Source organism: Callionymus lyra, chromosome 5 (genome assembly GCF_982586985.1).
Source record: "Callionymus lyra chromosome 5, fCalLyr1.hap1.1, whole genome shotgun sequence".
In the NCBI taxonomy this organism is placed as follows: Eukaryota; Metazoa; Chordata; class Actinopteri; order Syngnathiformes; family Callionymidae; genus Callionymus; species Callionymus lyra.
In genome coordinates, this window is record NC_141822.1 from 10,151,496 (window position 1) to 10,177,268 (window position 25,773).

General features: G+C 40.3%; 1 protein-coding gene across 3 annotated transcripts in view; it reads right to left on the reverse strand.

Moving 5' to 3' along the window:
• The window catches only part of pappaa (pregnancy-associated plasma protein A, pappalysin 1a), a 106,097-nt gene that overhangs the window by 74,744 nt on the left and 5,580 nt on the right, over positions 1 to 25,773 (reverse strand). For all 3 annotated transcript variants that reach the window (XM_087790734.1, XM_087790733.1, XM_087790732.1), the window contains exons 2-7: positions 19,284 to 20,352; positions 11,151 to 11,296; positions 10,659 to 10,952; positions 9,382 to 9,574; positions 9,144 to 9,265; positions 1,965 to 2,466 (exon numbers count right to left, since the gene is read on the reverse strand). In XM_087790734.1, the coding sequence (XP_087646860.1) occupies positions 1,965 to 2,466; positions 9,144 to 9,265; positions 9,382 to 9,574; positions 10,659 to 10,952; positions 11,151 to 11,296; positions 19,284 to 20,352 (2,326 nt within the window). The remainder of the gene's footprint in view (positions 1 to 1,964; positions 2,467 to 9,143; positions 9,266 to 9,381; positions 9,575 to 10,658; positions 10,953 to 11,150; positions 11,297 to 19,283; positions 20,353 to 25,773) is intronic.

Sequence of the window (25,773 nt, forward strand, 5' to 3'; positions counted from 1 at the left end):
TTTTTTTGGAATAGTCTTCTAGAAAAACAAACAAGTTGTGACTGTTTTATAAAAGACAATTACATCACCTGGAAGGACAGAGAGGACTTTTAAAAACAATACAATTACTTGGGCAAATATTTTTGAAAAATCTTGGAAAGTATAACGTATCCACAACTTAGTTGGGTAAAGTGAAAATAATGCTTCATTTTAGAAGTAGAGGGCATAAGCTGACAATTCACTTTCGGGACATACAAGTGTGAAAGTCACTCATAAATGATATATGCTGTATAAATATATATATAGTAAGTTAGTAAGTAAGTAATAGTTGTTTGTAAAGTGCCTTTCTAGACCAGGGTTACAAAGCATAAAGTCAAAACATAATTTCTGCATTGCACGTCAAGGGTTATCACAGCAAGTCAGTGTCCTCCACCTTAAAGCTCAACTAATGTAAAAACTCAAACTTTCCTGACTCACCCAAATGTTGAAATCTTTCCAAGATGCATTAAATCCCTAATCACGACCGTGTTTTGAACTTTAGTCACATTATGACGTAATAATGTCTTCACTCCTCCTCAAGCTAACTTTAATCATGCCCTGCTTTGTTTATACAACGTGTCCCTTGGAGGTGGATACTTCTAGGATTGATGATACTGCGTGATAAACCTTGATGCTTGACCAATCATAGCCGAGTGGGCGTGGTTATAGTAAACACGATTTATCTAAAGGAAGATTAAGTGTGGGCATCATTTTTCTGATGTAAATATTTAAATGAAAACACAGTTTTGTACAAACAGACACTGATGATACAATAGAGGTCCAAGATCCATTTAAGACACATTTAAATCAACACAGTAGTTGCCCATAAACATGTCTTTAGCATCCTCTCTAGTCGCAACAGGGCCTTCTTTACCACAACCACACATTTGTCTTCTTCCTGTTCGTTAACCTTTGATCCTCTTCTTTGTCCAAACCGTCTAACTTTGGTCTCCCAAGCTTATCCACATGAGCTACACATCTGATATATTGATTTCTGTTCTTTCTAGTCACAAACAATAAAAACTGGATAATTTTCAACTGCCTTTTCTCATTTGGCTCATCGCCTTCATGTCAGAGTTACTGCCTCGTTTTCTTTTTTAACGCTTTACACTTTTCTGACACAGATCAACTCTGGTTAACTCCACCCTGCCTTCACTCTCTTAGTCAACTACCTTTACCTCTTACCATTTCTCTGGACCACTGATCCCAAATACTTTTCCGAACCCTTTCTCTCTGGTCCTCCTGCATCATTCTTATTTTCATTCTTCATTTTATCTTCATTCCTCTCATCTCCAGATCATACCTCAACCTCTTCTTAGGTGTTGTTAAAGCAAGTAGGTTCCCAGCATTGAACTAATTGAATTTAATTTTATTTAATAACCATTTAAGTGATACTTCACTCAAAAATTCACTCATTTTCTAGAGTTGCGATTATTTTCAGAGTAATCTGTTCCTTTTTAGAGTTATAGGCAAAAAAATGTATGTTCATTTCAATGTAGCGACTGGCATTATCTTTGAAACACTTAAAAACAAACTGCTACAAACAAGCTTTAAACATAAACTTGTTTATGTTTTTTTTTTGGAAAAATATCGTGTCGATGCTTCAATACAAGAGGGACGTTACAGACGAGCAGTATGCAGGTATTTAGATGTTTTTAAGAGTCTTTTTGGACAAAGATGAAGACAACTGAGCTTCAGTTTCTACATTAAAATTAACAAACATTTTTGTCTATAACTCTAAAAAGGAACGGTTTACTCTGAAAATAATCCCAACTCTTACTTGACATGAGTGAAAATTAGTTATTTTTAAATTTTGGATAAACGAACCCTTCAACAACAAGAACATAATAACACCTTCAAATCATTCCATTCAGTTCAAACCTCCTGTAAAGAAAATTCTGAAACAAACTTTGACCTCAATGCGGAGAAGTCAAGAGCGGACTCACCTGTCGGTATAACGACGGAGAGGCTCGTTGAAAACGATCCCATGCGGAGAATGAGTGAAGGCAGGTTGGCGCAGCAGACGGTAGCGCAGAGGATGGCAATGCCGGCAGATCGCACAGTCGGGTTTGGACGCCAGGAGAGTAGCGTCGATCTCCAGGTGTTGCTCCATGGTGAAAAACTGAACCCCGTACACCTCCTCCTTTACGTCCAGCTTTATGGTCAGAGCCGTGTCGCAGAAAACGTTGCTGGGGCCCAGCGAGATGTTGTTTCCGCTGACGGTCAGCAGCAATATGTTGTGGATCGCCGGCAGCGCGGTCTCGTCCGGGCTGAAGAAAGTCACCCAGACCGTCAGGGAGTCTGGCACCAGAGGATACGGGAACTCCAGCTGGAGCATGCAGCCTTGGATCGGGCACTCTGGATAGCCCACTTTCCCCTGATCGATGCCGGCGTTGGGACTCCAGGTAAGTACGCTTGGCTCGCACGCCTGCTCCACATCTGGTGGGCCTGTTGAATGAAGAAACATGAGAATAAAAAGAGAAAATAAATAACATTGAATCACACCAAACTGGGCGAACAAGCAAAAATACTCCCATTGAGAGCAATTTCATGACATCCCGGGAAACCAAAAAGAAAAATTTGACAATCATGCCACCACAGTAGGTTATACCACATTTCAAAACAGATCATCACGACTCTCAAAACACACTCTCATGTTTTACTAAGATACGTTTTCAAATCAATTTAGATCTTCTTTAATTACTTGCCAGCTTAATTTAAGATACGTCAGGCAGAGGTTAGCTATTTGTCTGCCTTGGTCATACGTTGGTTTTTCAACAGAATCACTCAAAACATAAATTAGCAGATGAATCAAAAGTGGACTTTACAGTTGATTCAATTCTTCGGATACTATTCCGGAGGTTTTAAAATGGTCCTGCATTCACTTGTATGGCTTTTAACTGCTGCTGCCAAAGTAGAAAACTTAATGGTAATGTAGACTTTATTGAACACAACATGGAATCAAGTCATATAATAAAAAAATAAATAACTTTTCATATTTGTAATTGCTCATTCAATGACATGTTTCAGGGTTTGAAGTTGTAGTGGTTGAGAAGGTCCACACTCCAGATCCTGGAACCTTTTTTTTTTGCAGGAAGTCAACGGAATTATCGGATCATGGAAGTTTTTTTATATTCTGTGCTTTTGTAAAATACTGTGAAACTGTCTCCCGGGCAGAGGTATGCACAGTCAAGGCTGTTTCGGGTTCATCATGTTTAAGGTCAAGATGGAAACCCTATGGGCTTCATGGCTGGGGTCATCTTAATGGATAACTACCTCTTCCCACATCTAAGGTGCATCGAACTGAGAGATCATTGTGAGCGGCGTCGCAGAGGAAAGGCAGGGCCGAGGTGCGTACCTTCTGCGAGGGGCCCGGCGCGAGGGATCGCACTCGAGCTCGGCCATTACAACCACGTTACAGTCACACTCCAGCCATATTTGGAGTCCGTACACAGCTAACTCGCATTATCCCGTGTGACGTACGCTAACATTCATCAAGCACTTTGAGAAGCCAGCGAGCTGCAGACAGTCCCCCCCGATTTCCTTTTGTGCACTTCCAAGCTGGCAACCATCGAAGCCATTTGCTAACCTCATTTCTGGGCACCGAGCAAGATTCCAGTGTTTAATCAAGTGCGCACCGACTATAGTTTCCAAGCCACATTATCTCAACACATTTATTATTGTACTGTAAGTATACACGTGTGTGGCCAACACAAGGTTGTAGTACACGATAACAACGGAAATTAATTAAAATGGGGATGTTTTTAACTCATCTGGTGTCTTCCATCATCCTAAGTGTTGCTGTAGCTACTGAATCATTAGCTCCACATGAAGGGACAACAAAGAAGGGAAACGTTCTCCTACAATAGAGGTTACAGTTGGTAGGGTCCCTATCACCAGAAAATGTTACCGGCTAGAACTTGAAAGTGGCTTTGAATTGTAGTTTCCATATGGTTTCTATAGCAATTAAAAAAACATAAATGTTACTCTATTAATCCTAAAGTGATTATCTTTCGAGGCTGACCATGAACTGTAGCTCCTTCTAACAATCTACTCATTTATCCATCAATCCGTCCATCGGCCCGTCCATCAGACCGTCTTCCTGTTCTTCTATTTACTCATCCGTCCATCCATCCTTTCATCTGTCCGTCTGACCATTCATTCATTTATGTGTTCATCCATCAATCTGTCCAACCATCCATCCCTCTGTCTGTCCTTCCATCCATCCATCCATCTATCCCTTTGTCCGTCCTTCCATCTATCCATCCCTCTGTCCGTCCTTCCATCCATCCATCCATCTATCCGTTTGTCCGTCCTTCCATCCATCCAACCATTCATCCATCCCTATGTCAGTCCGTCTATCCATCCATCCATCCCTCTGTCCGTCCTTCCATCCATGCATCCATTCCTCTCTCCGTCCTTTCATCCCTCCATCCATCATCCCTCTCTACGTCCTTCCAACATCCATCTATCAATCCATCCCTCTCTCCATCCGTCCATCCATCCATCCATCCATTCATGGATTCCCTCTCCATCCATCCATCCCTCTCTCCATCCTTCCATCCATCCATCCATCCATTTATTCATCTTTGTTAAGGTTACACTCTTTTCAAATTGTATTTATTTATGAAATTGAAAAACCTTAGTTGAACAATTTTGTTCCATTAAATAAAACGCTTAAATCTATCACTCATCCAGCCAGTCATTCGTTGGTTACGCTGGAGCAAAGGTGCCCATAACTTCCATCCCACCACTTCTAAGAAGACCAAAATTCTCTCGGTATGTGGCCGATCTGCCACACCTCACCCCTCCTCAGGAGGATAAAGATGCTGAGCCACTTCAACCAACTTCTCTCAAGAAGAGAAGTGGTTCTACTTTGCACACCCAGCGGGGGGACTTGGCGCCCAGGCTCACTTCTAAGGAGTTCATTCAGCTGCTTGTGCCTCATGATCTAAACTAAGTGTAGGACTAAAGATCAAGTGTTTTTCTTACACAAAACAAGACTGGCTTCCCCTCACTTTAGACCACAAAGATACTTGAACTTCATCACCAATTTGAAGTGATCTAATCTTAGGAATATTTAAAACACTTTTCACAAGGTTTAGATCAGACCTAAGATAAATGTATGGTTATGTTTGAAGCAAGTCAAAGGTCAACGGGATAACTTTGTGAAATACAACTGCATTTTTACGACCGGTATCTGCCCACTGTCCACTCATAATCCCTCGTATCTGGAAACGTCCAGAGATCCGCGTAGATAAACAGAAAGATGGGATATGTCCGGGCATGCACGCGTTACACTCTCTACGATCCGTCTTTCTCTGGCTCTCTCTCACACACTGCTCTGCACAGAAGGCAGACGTAACCCCCTCCCACACCCCCGTGCCCTGACATGGACATAAACAGACAGAAACTTCCCGACACACTTCATGGAGACACTCTACAACTTCGAAACAAGCATCACAGCGTGTTTGAGGAGCCAAAGTGCCCTTCCTGGGCTGTTTTGGTAAAGTTAGAAAGATCATAGATGGTCATAGAGTCAATTTTCAACAACAGCTTGAGACATTTGGCCAATATTTAATGATCACAATAAATGTGTGTTGTTTGGGTATTTTTTAATATCTTTTGAGGTCCATGCCATTTCGAGGACACTTCAGGAACAACATGGACCCATTAACTGGATTTATCTCCCGCTTATCCTGTGAGAACATCGGGATCCCTCGGACAAGGTTGGCCCTTGTTGCCAGGGAAAGAGATTTAGGGGTCCCGTCTGATATGGGTAACCCACTAATTGTAGCCGTAACGTAATAATAGAGATAAATGCTCGTACATCTCAACCGCCTCTTTATTAGTGTTTTTCCTCTCATCTGTGTATTAAATGAAGACTTGTTGATATGCTTTCCTATTGTAAAGAACATCCACGATAAATAAAACGAAAGTTCAACTCGGGACAAGCCCATGTTTTTAATATCAGAAAAAGTAATTGGACTTGAAAATCTTGTGATGTAAATCAATCTTTCGTTTCAAAAGGTTGTTAAAGACTTGTTAATGGAGTTTTTTTTAAATACCAATTACCTATGGAGGTGAAAAAAAGAGGGAAGTGGTGGTTTTAATTAACCTTTGCCCCAATGAAATCCCACATTAGAAGAAAAGAATTAAAACAGTTAAACAAGAGTCTGATGTCCTTGACTTGAATGAAGGAAAAGACTACTTGACCTTAAAGTGATAGTTCACCCAAAATTTTTATTCACTCATGTTCTTCTCACCCTCATGTTGACTAATGGTTGGTATTTTCTGTCTAGCAATTCATCTGATTTTGGAGTTTGAGCAGAAATTTATTTTCCATATGACGGCTAACAATGTGGTTCCATTTCTTTTTGGTAAAAAAATGTTTTCTCCAAAATGAGGAATGAATTTTGGGTTAACTATCACATTAAATGGAGGTATACAGTAAGTTTAAAGGTTGCACACTTGGAGAAAATGCCTATATCTGTATCCCTGAAAACTGAAAAAGATGAGAGTATTCTTAATTTGTATCTTTAAAGTAAAGGAGGCCAGAGACAGATGGTTTGAACCAGTGAAAGAAGATACAATAGACTATTAGAGTTTTTCACAAAATATATATCAATTCTAAAATGACAAAAGTAAGTTTCTACTAAAACATTTTGGAGAGACGCCCCAAATTTTGGGTTGGTTTGGGACTGCCATCATTACCTTTCTGAAGCTTGCCTTGAGTATTACTACTATTTATGACTAAAAATTGAATGCTCTTAAAATTCAAGGCTTAAAAACTGCCATATTTATTTTAATTCAGGTGTTTTTATTGCTCTTCTCAGAACTCGCTCTTGTAAAAGACAGAATATTGGAAAAACAAAGTCAATAACAAGGTTGATCCATCAAGGAAGGAAGTGAATTAATAAAAAATATGTGTTTCTACACTGCTTGACTTCGAAACAAGCAATTACTTTAATGCAAAATATCAGATGGAAAAACTGAATTATATATTCACAAGTGGGGAAATAATGTCCCAGTGCTATAGAAAACAAAATTAAGAATACCTTTCTGATGTCAGGAAGCAACAGAAAATATATAAATATTAACCTACAACAATGGCAAACATGGGATTTAACTTATCAACATCCACCCAATTCTCTAAATTCACTGTTTGATTCTAGTGGACTTAACTGTTGTGCTTCTTTGACCATCGGTGGGGGGGGGGGGGGGGCTGAAACTGTCATTACTATTTATAACGGTAATGTAAGAACAATTATGTTTTGTTACTGCCGAGGCACCTCAGGACGCCGTAAAGAAGAAGCCAGTTGTTGAAGGAGGCTTCTAATTATGACTTGGACCGATTAAGGTTACACAGCAACATTCAAAGACACACATGTTTGCCGTTAAAGCTAACTGCACAAAGCCATACATCTTTATGATGGCAAATAAACATATAACCACATGCAATTTTTTTAACTATCTTGGTTGAATTCCACTCCACCCAAACTACCCGACCCGTTTCCCCTCAGTCCATGTGCGTTTTTACCTTTTCTTTTTCTTTTTTTTTTCATTCTTGATTTTTCCTCCAGCTACATTTCTCCAGGGGAAAAGAGTAGTAAAGATTTATGAGAGGTACTCTGGCTCTCCTCTGACCACGCAAGTGTTGCTTGTCAAGTAGTTTGAGGACACGGCGCGCAATTCCTTAGATAACAGGTGCCATGTGTACGCATGAATGCATGTGGACGGCCGTGCAAAACCGCAGAGAAATGCTCATCTTTAAATATCCAAACCCTGCACCGGTGGTTAATAGTGTGCAAATTGCTTTGTTTACAGTCGCGTTTGAGAGTTAATGCATTACCAAGAGTACGAAGCTACTATTAGCTAAGATGTGAGTGCCAAGACAGCAGCTGTGTATCCACTGAAAGGCTGGTCCAAGCAGTTAAGAGGAAACGGGCCACAAACAGGGATTGTGTCCAAGAGGGAAAATTGAGCATAGCTTTTACACACACACACACACACACACACACAGACAGCATGTTGGACAAGCCCAGACTTGCCTCATGTACACACTCTCGAGCCAGTGTTAGATACAGTTCAATGAGTAAATATAATCTTTAGGTCATACGCACTCGCATGTGTATGAACATGAACTTCTGACCGACGTAACAATGGGGGGTCTTAACTGGTGGGTGTCCGATATATATGTTCACGATTAAGCAACAAGGAAATTGTGTAGCTATCGAAGTTAAATTAAAGATTTTGTTAAATGATATTTGTTAAGCTAAAGCTAAACTTTCTTTTTCAATCCCAAGATGATCCATTCCAAAAAAGTGTTACCCCAGAGTGAACTCTGCCCAAAACCATCTTGGAAGGGCCTAGTTTTTCAGCTCCTAAAATATTTGATTATCACCCATTTGGAAGGTGTGTATTGGGGGGCATTAACTCTTTGGGATGATGCATATTCTTCTTCTGATTCTTGGAATGCCTCATGTGTCAAAAGTTTTATGTTCAGGGTTTGGGATCCAATTCCCACCATCCGTGTCAAATAACGACAACCCATTTTAATGATGAGGTTTGTGATACTAAATGGTAATTTGAAAAGCATCAAAAAGTTGGTAAAGTTGATATCCTCACCCACAGAGAATACAATGTATAAAACTAGGGTATCTTATGGAAACGGTATTAATGACTAATACATAAATTGAGTCCCTCATCATGACCATGTTTTGAACTTATTACTTTATAAAGTTCTCCCCCGTCTGAAATCTGGGCGAACGAGAGGTTATGAGAGCGGAGTCCATTATGGCGTAATAATGGGCTACCCTCCACCTCCAGCCAGTTTTTGGGGTTGTTGACAGGTGGTGACAAACCTTGATGTTTGTGACCAATTACAGCAGAGTGGGCGTGGTTATGGTAAACAAGATTTTATCTCCAGAAAAACAAAGTGTTTTCAGCAACCAGGGCTTGAGAGTTCAACTTATGGCAAACTTAAATCAACGCTTTAGTTTCCCTCTAAGGAAAAGTGAAAGGAATTAAGAAGTATTTTATTTATTTATTTAACATGTTTTTTTTCAAAAACTGTTCAACCAGCACTTCACCAACCAAATCACAAGAGTAATGAAGTATCATACCTTCAGCTTCGAGCGGCGACCAGTGTCCTGATGGAGCGCACGGCCTCGGCGATGAGGAGTTGGAGGCGTACTGCAGCAGAACTCTCCCTTCAGTGCATTTATCGCACACTGATCCCACTTCTCTAGGAAACCAACAGACACAGCAACCAGCTTAGATGCAGGCCAAACACACGTCATCCCCGCAGCAAGAATACTGATCGAACTTCCTTTCATACGTACTGTATAAAACTTATTTCACCTGTCGTAAAAGTGTCCAGAAATCGGCGGAAACCATTCCAGCGTGATGGCGTTATGATGTTGCTCGACCACTTGGGGGGGCATTGGCACGGGTGGGGGTTTAGAGGCCGGTTGCCAGGTCTGGTATATGAAATCCAAGTAGCAGTGCATCCGAGCCACCTGGTTCAGAGTGAAGGAGTCAGTGCAGCTGTCATCTACAGAAGAGTGAGAAAAGGTGATCAAAAAACGGGGAAATGAACGAATACACTGTAGTAGAAGGTAATCTGGAATGAGGCGGTAGACGATTTGTAGTGTAAGAACTCATACTTCTCATACAATCGACCTAAAAACACTTTTATCTACTATCATATCAAATAGTTTTAAAGCATTTTTCAAACAACAGTGAAAACATTTACAGTCAAATAGACCAAACAACACAAATCTGACTAATGTACGATTTGCACGGGGTAAGTATTACCCTGGGATCTCTGGTCATTTTTAATAATTCCGGAGAATGTCTGAGTTTTAATCCAGTGCGAATGCGCCATGTTTGTGATTTGTAATGTAATAACTCCGCCGCAAATAACCTACTTTAATTCACCAAACCCAGACATAGGGTGATAATACTAATCCAGTGTGAATGTTAGTTTTTAATTCTAAATGTGGCAGATATGCCACTTTAACGGACTACTAGGCACTCGCCTTTGTGTTAATATTTACTTCCGCCTTTTTATTTTGAAGACGTTGAAAAGGAAGTAGATCGAGTTCGTTGTTCTTGGTGTGTGTGTTCCACATGACGAAAGTAAAGAAGACATGCACGCTGCACAGATACAAACTAAGTTCCAGCCTCGGTGTTTTCCCACACGAATATACTCGGTTACACTACACTAACAGACTGTGTCTCTTCTGTAAGAATAATGTTGGGGCAAATTTGTGTGCAGGGCAGCGCTCTCGATGTTGAGGGTCTTTTGAGAAACGAAAGGAATAAACGGTTGTCCAATTTATCTTCTTTAAACGAAGAACGCTTGGTTACACTAAGTTTCTCTTTCAGTAATTGCTATCCTTTTTACATCTGTATATCTAGGTAATGTCAGTAAAAATGACTATTTTACAGACATCACTTATCCCGTGTGAATGCACTTAAAATAAGGGGGGGTTCTTTACAAAACACTGAGGTCCCCAGGAAATACTTATCCCGTGCGAATAGGGCTTTAGAAAAACCTCAAACTCATAAAAGCACTCCTCATCCTTCCTTGTTCTATTATGTTATTTGACACGGGATGGATTCTAAATGCTCACCTGCGTAACTCATATAATTATTGAATGGTGTGTGTGTGAAATGTTGAGCTCCGCATGTTTCGTTGCCGGGTCCGGGATCGTGGCAGCCTTTGTATTTGGGCGTCGGGTTGGTGTCGGCGCACAAGTCTCCGGTCTCCATCGACGGCTCCGTCTCCAGGCAGGCGTCGTTACACGACTCGATCTCGGATATGCCCCGGAAGACGTGGTAGAGTCCCAGACTGTGTCCGATCTCGTGCACCATGGTGTCCGTGTGTCCGAACATTCCATAGAACGATGGGTTCAGTACGATCCCTCCTACAACAGGAGACAAACGGTCAGGGAGAAACTAGTGCAGAAGAGAAGCTTTGAGCAAATCAGTCCATGAATAATTTATGGTTCATTATCACCTTGTTTGCAGGGTTAGAGTCATAATCTGTCTTTGCCCAGATTCTCTTAAAGTCAACTATCTGCCTAGCAAGTGGTGCACTTATGTGTGAAATATTTGTCTTCTACCCAAATGTGTGAGCGCCTCTTTGTCCCAGGGCCAAGTGGCAACCCCTGCCAGGTCTTCATCTGAGGAGTTGGCGAAGAACACGTTGAGGTGAGTCGAGCCGTCCAGACGCAGAATCTCCTTCAACTCTTTTACGTCCAGATAGGCCCTGGGAGATGATGAAACATCAGGTGCACAAGTTAGCGTTTCTACGATAACGACAGTTATGAAGGAACATCCTGCAGAAATAAGAGCCTCTGAATGGTCAATTTGCAATTGTGTAAAACCATTAACACGGGAATCAAAACAGCTCATTGTCCTTTCACTGTTTGAGTGACAGTCCTTATTGAGCTCATTTGACATCTGTGTAGAAGATTTTTTTCAGTGTGCGCTAGAGCCGGCATGTTTCTTATGCACACTGGAAACACTCTAATACGATAACACTTCATGTACTTTGCACAATTAAATCTTCAGCACTTTGGTGCTATTAGAATTGTTTGATTCATTTGAATCACCATTGAAATGTTGAGCAAAATCACAATTTGGCTTTTCTTTTTTTTTTTACACATTAACAACAGAAGATATTCACCAGCATAAAACTTGAAATCATGTATTGCGTGACCTCCAGCTATTTATGCCATTTGTTGCCCTTGAGTAAATATAATTTGGCCCGCAGCCTTTGTTTTTATAATAAATAATATAATTAAAATAAATATAATTATCAAATAAACCCAAACAATTGTCAACTACAAACTTTTTCCAATTGTAAAAGTTAACTATTATTAACTGATTTAAGATATGGGTGTTTTTGAAGGTCAACAAAAATGGCCCTCTTCTGAAAACTCCCTTTTTTTAGGGTGTTGTCAGTGGTTCCCTAAAATCCACGTCAGCAACCTCAAGGGAAAATGTTTGGACGCCACCCTTGAATGGCCAAAATAAAATATATCAAAAAGGCTTAACGTTACGTTGTAAACTGTCAAGTAGTAGACGTATTTAAGATGACATCAGAAAATATATCATACAGTTCTGAGCTTGATTCTTCATTAAAGTGTTCAGTTATTATAGATATCCAAAACAAAATATACTTCAACTGTTTGAGTGCATTCTAGAACCTGTGGCATGAATTATTGAAGAAAATATTTGAATTTAAATCCATAGGAATGAATTGTGAATAATATATTTCCCATGAATGGTAATAAATATAGAGTTGTACAGTAATGGAAAAATACTTGCTAGTGTGTGTCGAATTTGTTATAAAAATTGCTTAACCACAAGATTTTAATTAATTAATAGTTTCTTGTGTTTTAAAACAATACCTGGTCTCAGGCAATATGTGGGAATCTTATGAATGACCCTCTTTACTCAGATTAGACGTTAGCTTCATTTAAGACCAGCCGTAATGTATTTTCACTTTGTGTTTTGGACCGAAACAGTTCTTGCTTTAGAGTGAAATCGGACATTCTTAAGGGAGGGTTCTGTATTAAACTCTCCTCGTTACGAGTAAAATTGTTACGATTTTAAACCAAATCTGATGTCTCTTCTTTGTCTAATTCCACAGTCTTAAGTCAGATTCTTAACCTGACAGACAGGGAGAGAGTTGTTGATGACTAGGAATCAAAGATAATAGTCAAAGATTAGATACATTCTGTTGAACTCAAGAGCTTGACCCTTATGTCCATCTTAAAATGTAACTTGAAACTTGATAATTAAAGTTATCACGAGTTTGAGTTGAAGTTAAGTTAAGGAAAATGGAATGTCTATTCTGTGGTTTTATAATGCAGAGTGAGAGGTGACGGAGGACAACTTGCATACTTTGGAACAACCCACTGAGAGGTTTATGCGTAAAGTAGTAAATAAAGTGAATTTGAGACATTTTTATCATAAAGTGACTGTTTCAAATGACTGCATGAATTAGTTTGATCCCAGCAAGCACACTAGGAAAGAAAGATGATGATCGGTGAAAAGAAAAACAGAGAAGATTCACAAAAGTTCACAACCTGGAGAGGAAAAAAAAAAAAGCAAAAGAAGAAAGGAAATTATAAATTCCATGAACTGGTTTGGAACAAACAATCAAAGGATGAAGTAGATTCCTGCAGCGGGATCTGGAACGTGCTCGTTTTGGATCGGCCTGTAACAACCTTTGCTGACCAAGAAGTTATTTTCCCCGCTGAAGATTCTTCCCGACTTATCCAGGAATTCCCTCCATTTTTTTTTCATCCAAAATGAAATGGTTCCAACAGGCCTGTGGCATGTTTTCACCTCCTTCGTGTGACCTGCTCGCCTCTTGGGCTGAGCGTCCTCCTGTTTTTCTATGTTCTTGGATCATAAGATTAACCGCAACAAAAGTGCGGATCAAATAAAACAGGCTTTTACCAAGTGTGTGGAGTGAGCAAACTTTCCTCCAACAAAACAGTAGGTAGATTGATTTCCTCTTCTCTGGAGGTGAAATTTGTTCTGGCTGGTTACAATATAAAAATCATGACTCACTTGAACTACTTCATTGTTACGGATGCCGTTTCATGTCTTCAGACCATAATGAGTTTTGGTGCAAATCCTGATATTTTATTGTGGAAATATCAGTCTCATAAATTGGCAACCGCAAAAAATATGTGATAGCACTTTCTTTTTTTCTTGTAACAATGCCTTTTTAAAGCATATAAACCCCAGTGAGTTACTCTCTATTCCCTCCCCTGTTATGGTTGTTAATTCCATGTTTGAAAAGCAAGCATCTGCATTAAATTTTAATCTTTGAGTGTAAAACCGAGCTGTCTCGTAGCGTATTTTCAATGTAGCCCGGAGGAAGCAATTTAAAAGTTGGTAACACTGGTGGTTGGCAGTGTTCTAGAGGAATTTACACCAGTGAGAAAAAGCTTCCCACCGCGACAGGCCTGCTGGTGGTTACCGCCAATAGACTTTTCATATGCAGCGACACGAAATCTTTCATAACATCGCCGCAATCTTTGCTAAGCAAGTCCAATCAGACGAGGAGGCCATGCCTGGTACGAATGTCAGCAAAGCAGTAAAGGAGAACGTGTGCAACATAGGGTCATTCTTCCTAATAATTTCAGGAATTTCTTTATTTCCCGAGAAAATATTTGTTCAGAGTTCTTTGACATGCATGTGAAGGAAACGGTTCAGAGCGGTATGACGCTGAAATGACCAAAGTCAGCAAAAAATACGATTCCGACATGAGGTCAAAGCAGTACGAGTTCAGTAAGTTTAGCACCGTTGGCTGCCTTACAAACTCAAATGCACAGATGTTGGATAATGGTTTTCTGAAACCTTCTTTACATCCTGTACACAAATGGATAAGATCCAGATTTCCATATATTACCCCCATAAACACATGTGTACTTATGGGGCTTGGATCCAGCACCATTTTTACCGCATCGGTACAGACGCCTCCTGGCTTCAAAGCAGCCGTTCAAGTCAGGACATAAATAGTTTGGGCCTCTCAAACATTTTGTCTCACTATCTGTCCATCCACATTTGACTCAAACTTCCTTGCCAACGACCCTTTACCCTGTGTTACCCTGACTCTGGTTTTCTCTTCAAACCCACACAGAGCAACACACGCTCTCCAGTCTGTCCCAGTACTGAAGCTCTAAAAAACTTGTTTTCCTCTCGCCAGGGCCACATCGTTGCAGAAAATCATACAGTTGATGCATATTTGACACAAGTGGTAAATCATTTCTGTAAAAGTTAAGACTCATCCAGGTCCATCCAATGGTTTAAAACAGACCTCTGTTCTTGGAATCATTGTTGGCAGACATGATAAGAATGTTAGGAATCAAAAGTACATTGGAAGGACATGATTGAGTCTTTCAAACATACCCAATGATAGTTTCATCAGATGTACTAGTATTCTCCAAAACCTTTAGAAAAGTCAACATATCTCCTACTCATCTTATTCATTTGAGTTCATGATTTAATTAACCAAATTCACAAAGTCTTTGACTAGAGAAAACCAAACTTTACGGTCATCAGAGTCTTTTAGGACTGGAACAGATCTGACAGTCAAGTTTATGTTCAACCTACACAGCAATATGTTAAAAAATAGCCTGTTTTTGTTGCAACTGTGAAGCAAAATTAACTTATAAAAGTGCCTCTAAGTTTGTCAAAGCCTTTTAAAAAAAAATCGTATATATTATACATAATACCTGACAGTCAGGCTAAATATATGCAGATTACAGAGAGAATATTTCCATTTACAATTCTTGTGTAATCTGCGTGTTTTTATTTTTATTTTGTATTTATTGCGAGGTGTAGCAAAGGGACATAATGGTCTGCGTGGTAGATGTTGGTGCCGTGCTCTTATGCCTCCTGTATCTGAGTTAGAGGGCCATGACTGGATCCATTTAGAGCGATATATTTTATTTATGTTATAGTTTCATTTACATTTACACGTAGACATGACGGTAGAGTTTTTAAAAGCCCCGGCAGCCTGGCATGACAATGGCGTTTGCATGACCAGGAAAAGAAAGAGAAGGAACTAAGTGGGCTCTGAGGAAAATAGTTGATGCTCCAGTTTGAATATCTATTCTACATCTATTCCTTACGTCTCTTTCTCTCTTTTTCTATTCTATTTAATGCTATAATATGCAATTCTATTGTAGTCTGTCTATCTCTTCTATATCCATATCCATACCCATATCTATAGCCATAGCTATATCTCTATCTATATCCACATCTATATCCGAATCCATATCTATGTTCATATAAATATCCATATCTATATTCATATCCACATCTTAATCTATATCCACATCCATATCTCTATCTTTATACATATATTTATCCATATCTATATTCATATCCATATGTTTATCTATATCTCTTTCCATATCCATATCTATATATGTATCTATATTTATAACCATATCCATAGCTCTCTCTTTATCCACATCTAGATCCACATCTAGATCCATATCTATATCTATATATATATCTATATCTATATCCATATCCATATCTATATCTATATCTATATATATATCTATATCCATATCCATATCCATATCCATATCCATAACTTCAGCAATCAATATCTATATCCATATCAATATCTACAATATATCCATATCTATATCTACAGCAATCAATATCTATATCCATATCAATATCTACAGTATATCCATATCTATATCTATATCTATATCTATATCTATATCTATATCTATATCCATATCCATATCTATATCTATATCTATATCCATATCTATATCCATATCCATATCCATATCAATATTTACAGTATATCCATATCTATATCCATATCTATATCCATATCTATATCTATATCTATAGTATATCTATATATCTATATATCTATATCCATATCCATATCCATATATAAAGAGGAGAGGAAGACAACTGATTAATTTAATGGATGTGGCAAAGTTGTCCAATAAAAAAAAATAGTTGTGAGTATGGGATGATTGTCTAAGATCAGGTGGAGGACTTGTGTGGTGATGAAAAGATTCCAATAAAGCAGCACAAGGAGGCTTTGAAGTAGTTAGTCTGAAATCATTCTTCACCTGGTACTTTATCACTTTACCTTCAACACATATATCAGTCAGGACCTTTGCTTTAATATAATACATTTGATTGTAAAAACAACTACAGATACAATCCAAGTGACTCTTTAACAAGCCTATTAGCTAGCCAGTGAAACAACAAACGTTGAAGAGTTTAACTTCACACCAGTGTCCCATTAGTTGCAGCCCTGCACTATTAATAATTGACTGACTCATTGTCTAGCACTTCTGCTGGACAGGCGAGGGTCAAGAATGATGAAGTCTGTCCGGGCTGACCTGGTAAATTGAAGTGTTTGGTCCGTATGTTGGGACAAGGGAGACTGTGACACAGACACAAGCACATGACTAATACGATCAATATATAAAAGCTATTGGCAAGTAGAATCTGACAAATTGGGTCAAGATGATTCAAAGGATGCAGGTGTATATTTTATTGAGTATTGTTTTGATTGTTTAAGCGCTTTGTGACCCTGGTCTGGAAAAGCGCTATATAAATACAAATCACTTACTTACTTACAGTGTATTACAGTATGTACAACATACAGCAAATTCTCAACCATTGTCTCACAACACCTTAAAGGTCAACGCCAACAGGAGGATTTCTCCCCAACAGGTGCTTAACAACTATGCTATAGCTTTAAAATGAAAGTGAAAAGTGCTGGTATTTTATTTCAAGGCACTCCATTATGTTTTATGGGGCAGGGGGCTTAATGGTTTAGATGACCCACTGTAAAACACCCGAGTCAAGAGCCCTGAAGTTTAGCTCCCTGCCCTAAAACTGAAACGCTGCAAAGCACTGGGTGAAGAAAAGGGAAAGAGTGATCCATCCATTACCCTGTCACGGTAAGAGGTATTGACTGGAGTACGGAGACAGAGGCCAAGGTAAATTGGATGACCTATTAGCCTCTGACAAAGACGGGCCAAAGCTTCATTTTCCAAACCATATTGGGGATGAAAGTGAACTCATCCACCTCGCTTCCTCTGGAGCTTGAATCACAGATCCCCTAGATATGGCCGGTGTGTAGAACATACAGAGAGCGAAGGTAAATAAAAATGACCTCATAAAAGCCAAGTAGACTTAAATAGGTACACGCACAAGATCCATGACTTTTCTTCAGATTCCTACAAACAGTCAGGCTTATAAAATAAATGTAATTATCTCTCCCATGACTCAAATAACATGACTCACAGCGTTCGCTTGGTAACACAACTTACTGCACACATAGAATAATATTCAAGCTGTCTAATTACATAGCAACAAGGTCCCTTCCTCTCAGGCAAAATAAATGCAGTACGATAAGATCAAATATTTCCAACAAACCACCAAAGTTGTCAAAACCGAGGACTGAATGAAAACAATCCAAAATATTTCCCCCAGCCAATAGGCAGGAAGCAGCAGGGGGTCATTTTCGGTGGTATTTTCTAAGGAGTGACTGCATCAGGACCACAGACTTTCCTGATTCCAGATCTTTCAAAAAAAAAACTTAAATGGAAACAGGCGCGAATATTACTTCAAAATGAACGAGTTGTCTCGCAGGGAAAATTGGAATGTCTGTGGTCCAAATATCTTCAGACATGTTTTGATCAAAACCATGTAAGGAATTGCTACTTTTTTTCAAGTTTATTTTTTAACAAGGGAAAAAAAGTTGTAATACTAATTAAATCATTTAAAAGGTAATATGGGAAGTTATAGTCAGACATTTAATGCATTAAGAGTGGACAAGGGTTGCTCAGACGGTTGACCATGTTTAACATCGTCAAGACTGTGGTACAGAAAAGGGGTTAAACTATGAATAAAAGTATAAAAGTTGTTAGTGAAGATGATATTATGAATTAAGATGTCAACGTTGATGGGAAGCTAATTTCTTCATCCTGATGCAGTCCGAGATTTACCTACAAAGGAATCCTTCTGTGACTGAAATAGCAACATTTAATTCTCCTGAATCGTGGGCATTACACCTGAGCTAGTGTCTGTAACCCTTCCAATGTTTTTCATGGAAATTTCTATCAAGCCTTGATGTTCAAGGACCAATACCTGCTTACGCAGGGAAATAACTCTGGGTTTTCCTGGAAAGCTCGGTATGTTATTAAAACATTTTCCAGTGGCACCAGCAAAGGTTCGATTGAACTCATCTTGACCTTTATTTGCCTTTGTGCGTTGTTTACGTTACCACTTTTTCCTAACTAAGTCCCGCCTGATTATGACCACTTGGTAAAGGAAACAGTGGAGAGAGCTGTTGAAAAATGTACGATAAAAAAAATGAGCTCGTAATTTGTCCTACGAAAGTCATCTCGCTGCGTTTGTTTTGCCTTGTTTAAATGTGGAACACTGATTGAACCAGACCAAGGCCAGATTGGACTAACTGCCCCGGGAGGATTTTTCAGGCCACACAGACTGGGAGTTGAGTTACACGCCAACTCAGCACAAACAGTCAGAGAAATAGTAGACACCCAAACATCTTTTTTAGGAGAAAGGCACATGGAAAGATGTCTTGTTTTTATGTATTGCAGATATGAGAGGTCATTTCCTGGATTGAACCTCTCAGATTTGTATCACTAATTGAATTAGACATGTGAGAAAAGAAACACATTTTTTGCCTTAGGAGAAAAATGACTTACTTGTGAGGAGAAGATCGGTTGAAGCATGTTTTGGTCACGTCTGTCACGTTGGGGTTACAACAGTCGCCGAGATCATAGAAGAAGTTTTCCCAGTTACATTCTGGATCACAGACACCGTTTCCCTGCTTGCTTTCTGGGCAGCGGCTACGATACCCAGACACACAGTCCCCAGCATCGTAGCCTGTTAGTGGATGGCTGCATTCAGGGTCACAGGCATCATTCCCGACTTTGCTGATATCACAGTCGGCAAGAATCAAACGGTTACGAAGGGGGGAACTTGTGACGTTGTGAATGCTCAGCTCCCACGTGATGTTGTAGGGGCTGAAGGCTTCATTCAACTGCTGGTGCTGAAGGTTGATCTGGTTGTCTGATACTGTCGGCTTTGTGCGCGTGTCATCCCAAACATTCACGACGCGATATCGTACTTTCTTTGGTTTGCGGAAATTCCAGAGGTTGTTATAGTTTTTGATCACTTCAACATTGTCGCAGATTGTTTGACCGCAAGCTGGCGGCTCTAGGCTTGTGTCTAGTAGTCCTATACCAAATCGTCCACTTCCTCTGTGCTCGGGTTGAGGGAAGCTGCCGTCTTTCACCGTCAACCACTTCCTGCCTGGATGTTCGAATGTCTCCTGGATAACCAATTGACCTTGCGGGTCTTCATGGCCATGCATGTCTCTGATTATCTGCCTCTGGCTTCGGGCCTGCCTCCAGAGCTCCACTCGCTCCACAGTGCCCCTATAGTTATGATTCAGGGCATTCCCCCCGATCATGAGCACTTTGCACTTTTTGGTAAGATGGCTGAAGACGTCACCGGACTGCTCCCGACTCACTCCCACTTGGGCCCCGTTGACAAAAAGCTTCATGTAGATACCGTCGTACGTGACGGCCACATGAGCCCACTGGTTTGGCGTGTAGCGAGCATTGGAATGGATGGTGGCCACTTTGTGGGCACGATCTGTTTTGAGGGAGAAGAAGAAGCGGGGATCCCGATTCCCATGTTCGCTAACTGCTCGGATGCCAAGCAGCCATCCCCGGTCACTGGAGGCGTAGAAGCACTTATCGTACAGGCCTGAAAATGAGAAAAGAGGCTTAGTGAATATTTGTGTTGAGTCATTTTTCTTACAAGTTTGGTCAGGTAAAGAAGCTGAATGTTGTTGTGTGGGTCAGGGTGACCCGGAGCTCCTAAAAAAAAATTGCTTGTGGCATCCCACCTTGACCCAGAGAAAAGGCAAGGGTTAAAGGGGTTAATTTATTAACATCTGTTAAAAAGCATTATCCTAATTGAAATTATCTCCTACACTATTAATAAAATGTTTTTTTCTTTTTAAAAAAGGGGTAAAATGTAATAGTTTTAGTTGAAGTTTAGGTTTAACTGTGTTTGAAAGCTGACACTGGAAATATGCAGAATGAAGCGTCTGTGATGACAGTTGCAGCAGCATGAAGGAAAGTACTGGTCTGAGTAGCCACACTTGACTCCGGCAGTCAATTCAGCAAAATCAAACTGGCTTTACTTACAAAAATGTCTGCTCAGAATTCGCCGGGACCTGCGGGACCCCCATCTGTATGTGATGACATGTAGTCTGAAGTGGTCTTTATGCTACATTCGCAAAATACCATGGAAAATGTGTTCCGTTGCCTTTCCATGTGGAAACAGAGTCAAGAAAATCACCTATTCAGAAAACACCAGCAGTCGGCAGCGGAAAACATGCAGCAGGTGCTCTGGAGTGATGAGTAAAAACTCAAAATATTTGGCTCGAACAGAAGGTAGTCTGTTAGCCGGCGGGCAGAAGAGTGCAAGAAGTATGTTTCTCTGGGCAAGCATGGTGCATGGTGGGAATTCCTTGTAGTTTTAGGCTGTGTTTCAGAAAAAATTTAGATGTGGGTTTGGTCAGGAGTCGTGGTTCAGTGGATGCATAGCAGCAGTTTCCCTAACTCTCCCTTCAAGACACCATCACAATCAAATTGTGATACACGGAGGTGACCCACAGAGCAGGGCACAAAATGTGTATTTGTACTTTGTCACTTTGTGGATTTAAAGGATTTATTGCGTCTATCATTCTTTGGCTTACTCATTTCTATCGTTGGCATTTACGACAAGTCAAAATAATTGTACCCTGTGGAGCTATTACAGTAACGTTCTTGACCTCAAAAAAGGGAATTAAGTATTTGAACGAGAGAAAAGTGTATGAAACGAAAGTGTATTAAAATTAGGTTTCTTTTTCGGACTAGAAAAGCTTAGAGACAAGACAATCCTAAATGAGTGGACTGTTACTTTGTAACCGTTTTGTTGGCCAAACCTGGGAAGTCTATAACCACATTTTCCTGATGCAAAAGGTTGAAAAAAATGATGGAAAATGAGTTTGACGGGCAGGAGGATAGTTGTGCATTCATCATATAAAAGGCATGAATTTCGTGATCGCTTTAAGAAAGTAAGTAATATTTGTAGAGCGCTTTTCTAGACCAGGGTCACAAAGCGCTTAAACAATCAAAACAATACCCAATAATATATATATTTAAAATGTCAAGATAACACTGAGAACAACACAGGAGTCTCAGAAAATCAAGGAAAAGCCTGCACGAATAAAAAATGTCTTAAGATGTTTCTTGAAGGAGTCAGTAGATCATCAAACACAGAGGGAGAGGAAGATTGTTTTAAAGCTCAGGAGCAAAAGCCTGGAAGGATTTCTCTCCTCTGGTCCTGAAGCGTGTTCAGGAACCATCAGTAATACTGATCCACAGACCTCAGAGCCCGAGCTGGGGTGTAAGGCTCGATCAGAATCTACTGATGGAAGGAAGAGCCTGACAATGAATAGGTCTAAAAGTAAGAACCATCATTTTAAAATTCATCCTGAAAGAAACTGGAAGCCAGTGAAGAGTTTTAAGGATCGGAGAAATGTGAGTTCTTCTACTAGAGCTTTACTTTACTTTACTTACTTACTTTACTTACTTTACTTACTTTACTTACTTTACTTACTTTACTTACTTTACTTACTTTACTTACTTTACTTACTTTACTTACTTTACCTCTGCCATTATGGTTAACCTTTTGTTTATTTGTATGTCTCTCTCTCGTTCAAGTTAAATAAAAAAAAATAGAAAAAGCATCTACAGTAAGAGATGTTGCTATTGGAAAAACATTGGCACCCTGTAGTGATGGGCTTCTGAAGCTTCATTCAACAATATCATAATGTAAGCTCGCCAGATGGCGCTCTAGGCTTAGAAATTATGAGTAGTTTTAGTTCAAAAAAGTTGGATCTGGACCACGGATTTCTTGTTCATGGGGTGGTTGACCGAAGCCCTGTTTTGGTGGAGGTACCCAAACACCTTTTCTCCTGTTTCACTTGGACCACAGACGTCATGTTTCAGCATGGTAATGTGTTTTCACTTCTTAGGGGATCTCTCAATGCTCACTGTTTATTTAATGCTTGTCGAGGTATGTATGGGCAGGCACACAGGTTCAGGTCTGTGTGTGTGTGTGTGTGTGTGTGTGTGCGCTTGTGTGTTTCCAAATGCGTGTTCGTGACGCTGATGCATATATTCATGGAGTCCAGTCATAGTTGGCAAAGATTTCAAAGCTGCACATGTCTCACTAGGACCATCTGAGCACGAAGGTTTGTGTGTGCACAGGTGACTCGGGGGAGAGCCGCGGACTCCGGTCCTGTCACAGCGCTTGACAGGACATTCAGGGTCGGATCGGCCGGACTCAGGGTTGAGCAATAAACCATGATGCTTTCATAAGGGTATCTGGAAATGTCGGAAATGCTAATGTACCTTGATACCGTGCTTTACAAAAAAAGACTGAAATAAGCAGAAGATAAATGATGAATTATAAAAAAGACTTTGAAGGGCACAGTGGGTTGGTGGTTAGAGCTTCTGCCTGACTACTGATTGCTACCGTTTGCTTACAACTTGAGGTAAAAACCTGCTTTTTTTTTGTTTAGAATTTGCATGTTCTCCACATGCTTGCGTGCAGTAGCTCTGGGTACTGTGGCTTCCTCCCACAGTCCAAAAACATACAGAGGTTTATTGAGTACTCTGGATTATCTCAAGGTGTGAGCGAGTGCACAAATGGTTGTTTGTGCCGAGTATTCCTCACCTCTCATCATAAGCCACCGGGATAGGGTACAGCCTCCTGTGACCCCAATAAGACTCACGAACAAAAAGATTTAAAATAATTGGGATTTGTTAATCCAGGCACCAAGGCAGGATTTCAGCCACCGAAAGTGGGACTTTTAAGACCTGTTTGACTGAATGGGCTTCAGCATTTTCTTGTTAGGATTAGGGTTAGTGTTGGGGTTCTTACACTTATCTTATCTCTACATTTCTTAAGGTATGCAAGAACCTTTACTTAAATCGTTGGTTGGCATAAAGCTGGACACACTGGTGACAAAGCTGAGAGGAGATCTCTGGACAAACTACTGTCCATCATGGATGATGACATCAACCCCCTGAACACTGTCATCAGTGAACAGAGAAGCAGATGGAGTGCACGAATGCTCCTCCCATGATGCAACACTAATGGACTCAGGGACTCATTCCTCGTGCTTTTAGACTATATAATTCTGAGTTTGGGTGCAGGAGTGAAGTGAACGTATGATTGCTATTGATGGCAGACTTGGCGCGTGTGCAGCCTACTCCCATCAGTATGTGTGAATGGCTGTCAAAGCGCTTTGTGACCCTGGTCTAGAAAGGCGCTATATAAATAGACATTATTATTATTATTATTATTATTATGTATTCTATTCTATGTTAATCTTAGTATCCTCTTATTTGTGTTATTGCCTTTGATCTATGTTTTTTTATTTGCCCCTTTTCATACTTTGCACTTTGGTCTTTTATTTGCACTTTCTCCTTTGTTCTTGTTTCTATGAAACTATCGTTTGCTGTGAACTGGAAAACCAATTTCCCAAAGGAGAACTCAAGAGGGAGGTACAAGGTAACGATTGAAACATTGTTTCTTTAGTGTAAAAGATAACAACCGGCTCACAGTCTATGGGTGATCCTTAAATCAAGTTTTCTTGTGGGTAAGTTAATATTGTTGACAGAAGTCAAACCCCTGTAGTAAACTGGGAGCAAAAAAAACACAATAATTGAAAGTCCTAAGTCCAGGCTGAGTCAAAAACTGTATCACTCTGACAAGTCCCAACCCTGAGTAGGGTATTTGATGTGTCAATGTCGTCTAAATAATAATGAAGTTGAACGAGGAGAAAATAAGGATAGGTTCGACTCCTAAAATTTCCTATGGACCAGATTTTCTGAAGGATGTTGAGCCTAAGGGCTGGTCAACCGTTCTACCTCTTTTTTATGGTACATTTTTAGGCAAACAGATTAACATAGAAACACAATGTTATCAAACCTCATTTAGCATGTATAGCATAGCAACAGCTAAGTGTCACGTCAGTTTATACTCGCTGCCGACAGTACAGACATCAGGACACAAAAAGGAAAAAAGAACGCCTTAAGAGTCATCTTTACATCTTTACATTGCGTCAATAGAGCTACGTTGCATTATCTAAACTGGAGCTTCATGGCGCATCTTAGAACATTTTTCCCAGCCTTTTCCGCAAAATGTCGCATTTCAGCATTTTTTTTGATTAAGCATTTGTTATTTATGGCTGACTGAGCCACAGGCCTGTCCAAATTTCTGTGCCAGCTCTGGCCCACAGGCTCTCACCCTTGTGTTTTCTCTTGGTCATGGTGTCCCGGTGGCCGATAAACAAATGTGTTAATGGTAACCCTTGTATGGTCTCTGAGTCAAGGTGAACGCTAGACTCAGAGACAGCACGGGGATACCATTTGTTTTCGGGGCCACCGGGTCACCTTGACCCAGAGACTGCACAAGGGTTGAGTAGAATGTCCATGGATTAGGGGAACACCCATTGAAGGTGAAGGAGGCTGATAATATTTCCTGCAACCTATGCAAAACCTCACCGGCCCGTACTTGTATGTCAAAAACCTCTAGCTGTACTTCCTGCCTCCGACATGTTAGCGAGCATTAGTGGGTCTCAAAATATTAAGCTGATTAAAGCATGGATCGATTCCGGTCCTGCCACAACATTCACATGCCTTTGTCCCCCATTGATTCAGCTACCTGTGTCTGGAATAAGTGGGCGTGTAATGGCCGGTGCTGGCGAAGATCTGTTTCTAATCAGATGCACACTCTCACGCGCATTCATTAAGCGGCTGCTGCGACACACTCATGTTCAAAGGGTGAACTCTGGGTTCAGCGTCAAGGTCAGACCCTCGGCGGTTTTGACGTTTTCAGGCTTTTTCGCCACACTGGAAGGGAAAAAGCTCTCCATCTGTCAACCGGTGCACTCAAGGCTAAAAGGTGTGCTAACATGCTCGCGGGGCTGCCAGTGTAAACAGCTGTCATAATTCTGCCATGTTCAGTTAATGTAGCGCGCCGCGCTTTTCCAGACGCCGCACCGCCACTACAAACACATCAACTTATTAGCGTGCGTTGAATCGAGTCACAAAACACACGTTT